Source organism: Trachurus japonicus, chromosome 5 (genome assembly GCF_045865225.1).
Source record: "Trachurus japonicus isolate A0001 chromosome 5, Traja_1.0".
NCBI classification, from domain to species: domain Eukaryota; kingdom Metazoa; phylum Chordata; class Actinopteri; order Carangiformes; family Carangidae; genus Trachurus; species Trachurus japonicus.
This window is the reverse complement of record NC_140911.1, coordinates 25,461,266-25,472,178: the sequence shown is the minus strand read 5'-3', so window position 1 is coordinate 25,472,178 and position 10,913 is coordinate 25,461,266. Positions and strand designations below refer to the sequence as shown.

At 40.6% G+C, this 10,913-nt stretch overlaps 2 protein-coding genes across 2 annotated transcripts; both read right to left on the bottom strand.

Moving 5' to 3' along the window:
* Window positions 1–437: 437 nt before the first annotated feature.
* On the bottom strand, window positions 438–2,032 carry LOC146987688 (uncharacterized; the record flags this gene model as incomplete). Its single annotated transcript, XM_085777933.1, has 6 exons — window positions 1,816–2,032; window positions 1,528–1,673; window positions 1,328–1,398; window positions 976–1,065; window positions 584–682; window positions 438–469 (listed from the first exon to the last, which is right to left on the bottom strand). Coding segments are annotated over exons 1-6 (594 nt in total), but the record flags the coding sequence as incomplete, so codon positions are not given.
* Window positions 2,033–8,800: 6,768 nt separating this feature from the next.
* Window positions 8,801–9,674, bottom strand: LOC146987687 (transcription factor HES-4-like). Its single transcript, XM_085778074.1, has 2 exons — window positions 9,471–9,674; window positions 8,801–9,363 (listed from the first exon to the last, which is right to left on the bottom strand). The coding sequence occupies exons 1-2, from the start codon at window positions 9,591–9,593 to the stop codon at window positions 9,031–9,033; spliced, it is 456 nt and encodes a 151-aa protein (XP_085634200.1). The 5' UTR covers window positions 9,594–9,674; the 3' UTR covers window positions 8,801–9,030.
* Window positions 9,675–10,913: the final 1,239 nt, after the last annotated feature.

The window sequence follows — 10,913 nt, the reverse complement described above, 5'->3', positions numbered from 1 at the left end:
GTTGTTCATTGTTGATTTTTACTGATGCTCTCTGTAAAGTGTCCTTGAGTGGCGTGAAAGGCGCTTCCTAAATAAAATGTATTATTATATATTATTTAGACCTATCAACTCCACTGCTACTCCTGTAGGTCAACAATTCTTCATGCAGTTTGAATTCCAGATAACAGTAGTCGCATAAGTGTTTAATAATGACCCAATTATATTTTCACTTATTTATATGACTTTTATTCCATTAATAAAAAATGAAATGGTATATTTGTTATCAGTTGGTTAGAGTACTGTACAGTTGATTACAGTTACCATGACCAAAGGTCATTCCACGTTTCCTTAATCCAGTCACAGGCGGCCTGGAAGAAAGAACGAGTTGCCTCTTCAACACACTCTACAAACTTTGCTTTGTCCAATCTTTCCATAACCCAGGCATTTAGTTCTGAACTGTCTTCAGGTGGTGGCGGGCAGTTTTCATATACTGTGCAGGGAACAAAAAACATACACAGTTCATCATCACAGTTGACTGGAAGGACAAAAGACATTTTCTAGTCCACAACATTTTTTTTGTTTTGTTTTTTTGTCAAATTCTCACCATGATCTGTGTTGAAGACCACCACTTTGGTCCAGCCCAGACACTTTATCTGTGTCTCAAACTCCTTCATCTCAGCAGCAGTGATCGTCTGTCTCCTGCCTATAAAACAGGTGACACATTTAAGATGAAAGTTTTGTAATCATATTCTGTCATGAAATGTCTGCAATACACTGCATTCACTTTAACCCACACTACTGTGCACACACACCATGTTTAGTATCTTTATATTATATATTAAAGGCCTCTTAGGAACATAAACAGTGACAACTCAATTAATTAAGAATATATTTTGACATACGACTTACAGAATAGTAAAACCTTAAAGCCTATTAAAAAAATTGCATTGTTTCATCATACAGTTATTCTAAAAAGTATCTTAATCTTGTCCTTACTGAGAAGATAAAGGGGGGACATGTAGTTATCCCCCTTCATAACAACGCAATCAGGACATCCACTTTGCAGCAGCTGAAGTTGGTCAGATGCTTGAAACAAGAAATGTGTTTATGGAAATAATACATAAAATGTTTGACATTACAGGCACGATATCATAAAGAAATTGACACTTCATCTACATTTGTTAAAAACACAAAAATCATTAGCCACATCTAATATAAGAATTTAACAAGACTGAATGATTTTAAATCTTAATTTTTTCCTCGTTTTAGCATTCTCTGCATTGTTCAAAACATCTAAGCAACACACAGTTAAACATCAGTGCACTCAGTATATTGAAAAACTTCTCACCATCATCAACATCATATACAAAGTTGCTCCCATGGATTTCTGACCTGGTACTGTTGTCACAATATCCATGCCTGTTGAGGATTTCATAATGATATGTACCACACAAATGCTTTGGGTCATGATACTGTATCATCATGGTATGAATCTTTAAAAGTCAGATGCAACTTTTAAAGATTCATACCAGTGAAAAGACTTCTTACATTTTAATGTGAGCGGTGGATCCATAGATGTTTGGTTTGCCAGTTGAGGTAACATCAAATGCAAGACTTGGCCAAAGAGCATCAAACAGAGTTGGAATAAAACAGCCACTTGATGACAGAGCTATATAGTGCCATCTCCCAGAGAACTGAAAAACGGAAAGAGGGACATTTAGTTTATTCAGCTCATTTATTTTGACCTGTTGTTTGGTAAGTTTAGCATAAATAGGTTCAACTTATTTCTGATTGATACAGCTGCTGCAAAAAGAATAAATGTGGAAATAAACTTACATCCGGCCCTTTGTCCAGTGGCTTGAGCAGCTGCTCACAGGTCAGTGGTGCAGCCTGGCTCACTGAGGTGAGACTCAGCACAACAATAGCAACACACAAGATCCTCATTATGACTCTGATGCCTCTGTGTTTCTCACAGGTCGGCTTTATATCCATATCACTGACCAATTATTTTGGGCCTCATCGACCCACCCTCTGACGGGATGATACGCAGATTATAGGACACCAAATACTAATATTGGGTGTTATGCCAGTAAAACCTACTGTAGTGTTCACTCACCAAACAAACTGTCATGCAACAGGGGTAAAGGGGCATTGAGATGCCAATGTCTGTTTCCTGATACAACTTTGAAATACCTCTGTCTGTCTCGAGAAATTACTCAAACAAATATCTCAGAAGTGAACTAAAAGCTCCTAAGATTTCTCTTGATATTCTCAACTGCTCATCTGGTTTAGGGTTTAGCAAAGCAAGCATCTTTCATCCAATTTACAGTTGTAGACCAACTACATGTTTTGTTGACTGATAGTCACCAAACTGCCTTACAACAGGGGTGAAGGGGAATCTAGTCAATGTCTGTTTTATGTCCATATTAGATTAAAATGTAGTCCTTATATATCATTTATTTTTTGATTAAGTAGGCCTAAAACTCATGTACTTCAAAAGAGCTGCAGAAATGTATAGTTGACACAGAGGTGGTGGTGGTGCACCACATTCAAAAAGTCAGTGTCTGAACTCAGCATGGTTTTAAAAGAGGTGCTGTGAATGTGAACAGATTACACTGTAACTGAATCCTTTGGCCTCAATCACAAAAAGTATATTTTGAGAGAAAATGGGGCAGCATCAAAAGCAGCGTCTTTGCTAAACTCCCTTGTAACAATTGTTACAGAGGTGTCTGCTCCTGCAAGGCACAAATGGATAAATAGTGTGCAGACATATATGCCTTTCATGAGATAACCGTGTGGTCAGCCAGTAACCATCAGTTTTGTCAGCTGAAGTTGGCTAATGTTTAAGCGAACGCAGGCTCAGCTGACTCATTTTAAAATAATGCAATCTAAAATGCTAGCTATTAAATGCCTTTCGCTGCAAAAGAAAAAAATAAAATTAGTAATTTATTACACAAACATGATAGTGATTATAAAATATAAAAATCTTAAATCTGGAATAGCTCTGTTGGTGGGCAGACACAGCTACTATTGATTATGAGGTTAGTGAGGTTACTCATTTTCCCTCCATAACTTCAGTAGCCTGACTGATGATGAAAGCAAGCTTTTGACTTCTAGTCATTTGTACTCAATATTTCAAGTTGATTAAAAAGAGTAATGCAGTAAGGACATATATGGTGATGAATGTGATGCACAGGAACTTGTGCACAGCTGCTGGTGGACTTTTTTTTGTAAGTATACTTTTTGGTTAGTTGAGAGAGACAGGATGGGGAGGTAGAAAGGGGGGGGATGACATGCACCAAAGGACCACCCGATGTGGGATTCGAGTCGGGGGCTGCCACAGGGAGGACGAGCCTCTGCTCATGGGGCGCCTGTCTGTCCACTGAGCTAAACAGCGCCCTGTTGAACTTTTACCTTTCCTTACTGCTGCAGCTTGTGCAACTTTGAACATTTCATCACCCTCAGCTTGAGCATACTGAATGGATTTTTTTTGTTTGTTTGGGTATACAGAAAACCCACACATACAGACATATCTACTTTTCGACTCTCACCACCCTCTGGAACATAAGCTTGGTGTTGTCAGAACCTTACAACACAGAGCTGATAACGTGCCCACCAGCTCACAGGCCCAAGGGGCAGAACACAAGCATCTGAGAGGCGCCCTCACAATTTGTGGTTACCTTAGCTGGACCTTTGTGAAAACTGCAGCTGCTTCCAGAAAGAAAACCAACAAAGTGGTTGAGAAAGAAAGACAAAACAAGAGAAACAACATAGTCATTCCATATGTGTCTGGAGTATCAGAAAAACTCAGGAGGATCTTTAACAAACACCGTATCCCTGTGTATTTCAAACCCAGCAACACACTCAGACAGAGACTGGTACATCCTAAGGACAAAACACCACACACCCACAAAAGCAATCAATCTGGTGTATGCAGTCCAATGCAACGAGGAATGCAAAGACCTCTACATTGGAGAAACAAAACAACCACTGCATAAACGCATGGCCCAACACAGGGGAGGTAACTCCTCAGGCCTGGACTCTGCTGTCCATTTACATCTCAAGGAGAAAGCCCACTCCTTTGGGGACAGCAATGTCCAAATCCTAGACAGAGAGGACAGATGGTTTGAAGGAGGAGTTAAAGAAGCTATGTAAAAGTAGAGAAACCATCCCTCAACAGGGGAGGAGGTCTCAGACACCACCTATCTCCAATTTACAATGCTGCCCTTTCATCCCTTCCCAGGAGATTCAACAATCTAGCCTCAGGCCCCGTCCACACAAATCCGTTTTTTTCGAATCCGGATAAATACTTTATCGGATTGGCCTCGCGTCCACACGAATACGGCGTTTTCAGGGGGTGAAAACGGGTCCCAGAGTGGGAAATTTTGAAAACGCCGCCCCAGCGTTTTCGTCTGGACGGCCAAAACGGCTTTTTTCTGAAACGATGATGTCATGCCCCCCACCGCTCTACCTGTAACCTGAGACACACACACACCGCTGCAGCAGCTACCAGGGTTGGGGAGTAACGGATTACATGTAACGGCGTTACGTAATTAAAATACAAAATATGAGTAACTGTATTCCGTTATAGTTACAGTTTAAATTGATGTATTCTGATTACAGTTACTTTCTTTTTTTTAAAAGGATTACTTGGATTACTTTAGCCTACCGCACACGCAGGTTGCCAGACGCTTGTTGCACTGTGGCGAAGTTATAAGGGAGAGGGACGGACAAAACAGAGTAGGCTACTAAACTCGTCGGCCGTCACTGGTGAAGTCGGCTTCATTTTGGTAGTGGCGCTATCAGGACGCCCAGCATATTCCTCTTCAATGTCCGGTCTCTGGTAAACAACATGAATGAACTGCGACAGGATGACGTTTTTAAAAGGATCCTGGACTGTCATGTGTTTATGATGAGCTGCATGTTTAACAGCAACGTCAGTCACGCTGTTTCCAAAACCACTCCGACTTCAGCAGTAAGTTTACAGTAGGCCTAAGTCATAGACTGTAAAAGGCCTAATATAAGTAGGCCTACAGTTTTTGTGTCACACTCGCCCTGCTCATCAAGCTGTAACAGATCCGACCCGCAGTTGTTGAAGCCCGGACCCGACACGGACCGACACACTAGCATTAATTATTACGAGGCGAGGCCGGCCAAAATAAAAAAGGAGATGACGCCCGAGGCCCAGCCCGGCCTGACGAGTCAGATTTTCGGCACGAACCAGGGTCAAACCAGCGCGTCCGGTTGGGTTGGACCCAGGGCCGTTGTATAGGGGAGAAAGGTGATGATAATTCTAGGGACCCAGTGCCCAGTGGGGCCCATAAAAAACCCCAGTAGTCTAATCTCTGTATGACTGATTTATTCTGCGTAAGACCCTGACTAATACTCATAGTACACTGTAAAAACTCAACATCTTTCCAAGAATATTTGTCTTATTTCTTGTCCAAATGTCTCATTTCTAGTCAAAACTAATCTCTTTCCACTTAAAATAAGACTCATTACCTAAAAATTAACTTTTTTTTTAAAACTTTTAGATCATTTTCACTTGTTTCAAACAAATTTTCTCTTGAAATAAGTAGAAAAATCTGCCAGTGAAAGTAAGTTTTTTGTGCTTGTAATAAGGAAGAAAAACTTGTTCCATTATCAGATTTTTCTACTTATTTCAAGTGAAAATCTGCTTGAAAGAAGTAAAAAGTGTCTAAAAACAAGCTACGTTTTAATGTGATGAGTCTTATTTTAAGTAGAATGAGATTTGTTTTTGACTAGAAATGACATTTTGACTAGAAATAAGACAAATATTCTTGCTAAGATACTTGAGTTTTTGCAGTGTAATGCTGCATTAGCGTCAAAACAAAGTAGGCTAAATAAAAAATGAAAATACATACGTAGTCTAAGAAAAAAAAAAAACTGGAAAAGTTAGGGGGAGGGGCCCACTTTAGTATTCTTTAAGGGGGCCCAGAATTCCTAGCAACGGCCCTGGTTGGACCGTCCATCACCTAGCCCAAAAGAACCAGGCAGCCCAGACCAGAGAGCAGAGGAGAGAGACAGCAGAGTAACAGGTGTGTGTGTGTGTGTGTGTGTGTGTGTGTGTGTGTGTGTGTGTGTGTGTGTGTGTGTGTGTGTGTGTGTGTGTGTGTGTGCGTGCGTGCGTCTGCCTGCTGTGAAAGATAGGCTAATTCTAGGCTGAAAATCTCAGGACACATCAGCTCTGTGAAGCTCAAGCAATATCTGACAGACAGATGAGAATAGGGCAGATGTGGTGGAAGAAGACAGTGTGGCCTGAAAGAGACACATGAAGCAGAGGATGGATAGTTGATACTTGATGGATCGGTGAAATTATGGTCTGTATGCTTCAGTATACATGCTACAAAATTTTCTAAAATTGCCCGTGCTTCTACACTCACAAACAAAACCTATTTTAAAAAACATGTATTTTTTTTAGGGTATTCTGCATGAGTAGGAGGTTCAGAGGCTGTAGTCTGAACTGTAGAGCAGAGAAAGCTGCTCAGTTTTAATATAGCCTAAACCCACTAATTCAATGTGTTTGGCGATTAAAAAAAACATTTAAATGTGGCTGGATGATCAATAACAAATTAAACTGTGGTTTGACAAATTCAAACACATGTAGCCTATTAATGCTTTTGTTTAAAGCCACGGTAGCCTACAGTAAGATCATGTGTAAGATCATTCAAAGCAAATTCAGTGTCCCAGTCAAAGGCGCTTAGGCAGGCGATTTTAAAGTAATCTAAAAGTAATCCAGAAAGTAATGAAGTTACATTACTTTACTTGAGTAATCTAATTACATTACAGATTACATTTTGGGACATGTAATCAGTAATCTGTAGGGGGATACATTTTAAATGTAACCCTCCCAACACTGGCAGCTACACACTGACAGTCTATGGACGTAACAACAACGGCCGACTGCCGTTGGGTCGCTCAGAGGCTGCGGCTGAATCGCGCCTGTTTAATCATCACTGATCATCATATTTACTCTGACACGACTCCCTGTCAACATTTAATCCCATGTTTGAGTTTGAATACAGCGGGGAACTTCTTCTTCTATTGAATTTCAGCGGGGACTTCCTGTCTTTTTCTCTGTCTTAAGTGTTGGCAGCGCTACAGCGCCACACACACTCCACCCATCCACACACGCCTGGAGGATGTACTACAGCGTTTTGGGTCGTTTTCAGTGGATGCGTGTGGACGCAGATATTTCTGAAAACGATGCCGTGTTTACGGAGATTTTTTTCAAAACGATTAAGAAAAAGATCGGATTCAGTGAAGCCGCGTATTCGTCTGGACGGGGCCTCAAAGAACAACCACTGTTCACAAGTGGCAAGTGACTCCAACGACTGTCGTTACAACAACATAGGGCACTAACGAAGTCGAAACCAACTTCCATCAAAGACAGTCATTTAAACGACTGTTGTTGGCACTTGGAGCACAAAAGGGAACCAGTGACATCATCACCCTTGTGAACGCCCACACAAGAGGTTAAATAGTGAGTCTCCACACCAGATAGTTGGACCAGTCCCAGCCTGGTCAGATGCGTAACTGATGAAGCCTCTTGGATGAGAGGTGAAACGTCTTCCTAGACAAAAACTAAGTCCAGTTGCTTTCGATTTAACCTCCTTTGAAATACTATGACCTGGACAAATGAGAATATGCACCGGCTTTGTTTGTTTGTGGTTTTTTTTTACTTGCAGTCAATGGTTTTTCAGAACCCCAAGCTAGCACCTTAACTGAACTGTGTTTCAGGTCAATTCTCCACCTGTTTTTCTGGAAAATCACCTCTATATAAATAATGGTGCCCGGCCCTATCCTGGATGTCTCCAGAATTACGTTAAACAGTCAAAGTTGGTTTTCCTGAAATCCCCACCCTGTCCTGACCTAGGGCTTTTCTTTGGGAAACCCTGCAGTCTCTACCAGAGTTTTGTTTGCTTTCCTGTCGCCTGTTTACAGTCTGCTGGCCCGCTCACAAAGTTGAAATCAGCCAACCCAAGTCTGGTCACGGCCATGTGCATTTGTTTTGATGTCTGACTTTCATCACTGTGGTGAGGATCACAATGACACAGAAACACAACATTTTGATCTGACAGTGTTTGTTTATTCAACAAGACACAATGAGACACAACAAGCATGAAAGTTTCAGTGAGACGTGATGATACATCACAACAAAAACTTGTAGATTTCTACAAGACACACTGTACTCAGAGAGAGTAAGGGGACAACTGTCTTTACAAAAGACAAACATTTGGACACTGTAGTCACTCTGCTTTGAGAGTTGTTTCTTCTTGAACTTCATTCAAACATTTGTGGTTGAACAAAAGTGACAATAAAAAACGACCAGACAACAGGTCACATTCTTGATAACTGTAAAATTCAGTTCATTTTCATCATGTAGAAACTTATTGTCACTGGAAAACTGTGACAAAGAGAAATCATCAACACCTTTTATAAAAAGAAAAGGATAAACATGTTGATCTTAAAACAGATCAATTTCCATTCATCACATAAAGAAAAGGTCAATTATGACAAAATGTCCATCAACAGGACAATTTAAATGTTTGATCAAAATGATCAATAAAATTAAGTAAGACTTAAAAACAAACAGTGAACACTAGGATCTTACAACAGATCCATTGTTAATAATCAAAGAGATTAAATGGATTTAAAGTCCATTAAGACGATATGTCCATAAAGGGACATTTATCACCTTAATCAATACTATATATAAAAGATAACAAATGTTACCATAGCAGTATCTGTCACTGATATACATGACGTACAGTGAGGCATAATAATATTAATTGCTAAAGCAATCATATTTGATTCATGCAATATGCATGACAATTTGTTCTCCTTCTTATATTGAAAGATATAGTATCAGTTGTTTCCAATAGGAAAATAAAAATCCATGAAGGAAAAATAAAAGTTTCTGTTCATACAGAAGAACAAGTCCTTAAATTTCATAGAATTCAGTTGTAGTGATCTTTGAGCAACATGGTGGTGTGAGTTTGTCAGGGAGTAAGTCCAGTCTGTAGGTGTCTACCACGGCCTCCAGAGGGCGCTGTTGACTGGACTCTTCTCTTTGGTGGTGCTGCTGTGGACTGTGGAGCTCAGGAGAGAGAAGTCAGCCTCCATCAGGCTCTTATCAGAGGAAGACTGCAGCTTGTTGATGTGGTTCAGCAGTCTTCTCTGCTGTTGATTCTGCTGCTGCAGCTGTGTCAGGAAGCAAACTGTCATCTCCAGGATGTCTGCTTCCTCCAGCTTGGAGTCTGGCTGCTGTTTGAAGAACCCTGGACCCAGGAGAGACTTGAGCTGCTCGATGCTGCTGTTGATTCGCTCTCTGCGTAACTTCTCCACCAGAGGCTTTCTGATCTGTAGAGAGAAGAACAAAGTCATTAATAAACTGCTCCTGGAGTAAAGTGTTGCAGCAACAAAGACAAGAAGTCAAGGATGAAGATTAAGTTGAATCTACAATTTACCTTGTGAGTCAGAGTCAGATGCTGGTGAGAGTTGGTGATTGCTGCAGTGATTGTAGGAGCCATGGCTGGATCTCTGTGCTGTAGAGGTCTCTGTAGAGAGAGTCTGATCTCTGCTGGCTTCATCCCTCCTATTTATAGTCCCACATCTCCATATGAATGTGTGGGTCTTGGTCTGGCTGGAGTTTCTCACACTCTCAGCCAATCAGAGAGGCTAAAAAAGTGAAAGGACTGCTGGGCTGCCACATGCTCGGTGGTCATATTGCCTGGGGGACAATGGTTAGGTCTCAGGGGAGCAGGTGGAGCACTGAGGGCTGATGGAGAGAGACTCACAGAGCTCTGTGGAACTCTGGGAAAGTGTTTACCCTGTAGAGAGCAGACCTGCTGCCTGATGCTGGGATCAATGACTTTGACTGAGCAAATGCTGATCATTCTTACACGTGGGACACTTTATCACATCTGTGATTACAAAACCATATCAATGATATGTGACGGAATAAAATATGTTGTTGAGTGCAGAATTTAGCATGAAAGCATATCTACCCAAAGTTCAATCTAGGAAGTCCAACTAATGCTGTTTATTCTGTCTTAATAATATATCAAAGTAACATTTTCATTTTGAATTTTTCCTCCTTTATGTGAAAAAACAACAACAACAGTATTATTGTATGTATTGTATATTGGAAGCCAATGTAATTGTGCATTACACAGGGCTTTAACACCCATGCAGTATTTAGATTGTATATTACACCAATGATCATCCTGCTCCAGATGTGGCACACTCTTCAGACTCGTGTCCTGTCATCAGTGTGAGTAGACAGTTTCTCTCAGTTTCCCACACTGCCTCCCTGTGCTGTGGTCAATGAAGCACAAAGGGACTTTAAATGAGCTTGTGTGACTGATAATAGACGTGTGTTGAAGTAGAAACAGAGCCTGACGTCACCAACCATCTGGAGGGAAAGACCACCATTGGTCGTCTCTGACAGTTTGGATAGTTCACAAATGTGAAAACAGTTTTATTGTGAAAAGTAAATTTGATAGTTCACAGATTACAGACTATTCAGTGAGTTTTTAATCACTGTCACATATTGATCATCCAATCATAACTCTGGTCTAGTACCAGTTCTGTAAATGAGGGTGAGGCAGCTGTTTCCTGAAGTGTGCCAAATCCCTTTGGAGAATAATCAGTCCAAACTCCTCTGTCCAGAGCTTTCCCACACTCTGTGCATCTAAAGAATGAAACTGTTTCTAATTCCTAAAGGCTTTTCTTGGGGTCCCCCTTAAATATTTTGAGGGCATTTTTACAGTTACCTTACCGATTATTATTAATTTTTTCCAGTGTTGTTGTTGTTTTTCATGGCCAAATGTGTGAAACTGAAATATTAATTAAATCAAAGAAACACAGCACATTTTACTTTTACACTTAATTGACAGATTTATTTTGCA

Excerpts from the sequence above, each read along its gene's own strand:
- LOC146987687 (XM_085778074.1), bottom strand. The coding sequence starts at position 9,593 with ATGAAGCCAGCAGAGATCAGACTCTCTCTACAGAGACCTCTACAGCAC. Across the intron at positions 9,364-9,470 it reads ATCTGACTCTGACTCACAAG|ATCAGAAAGCCTCTGGTGGA; the intron begins GTAAATTGTAGA and ends TTCTCTCTACAG.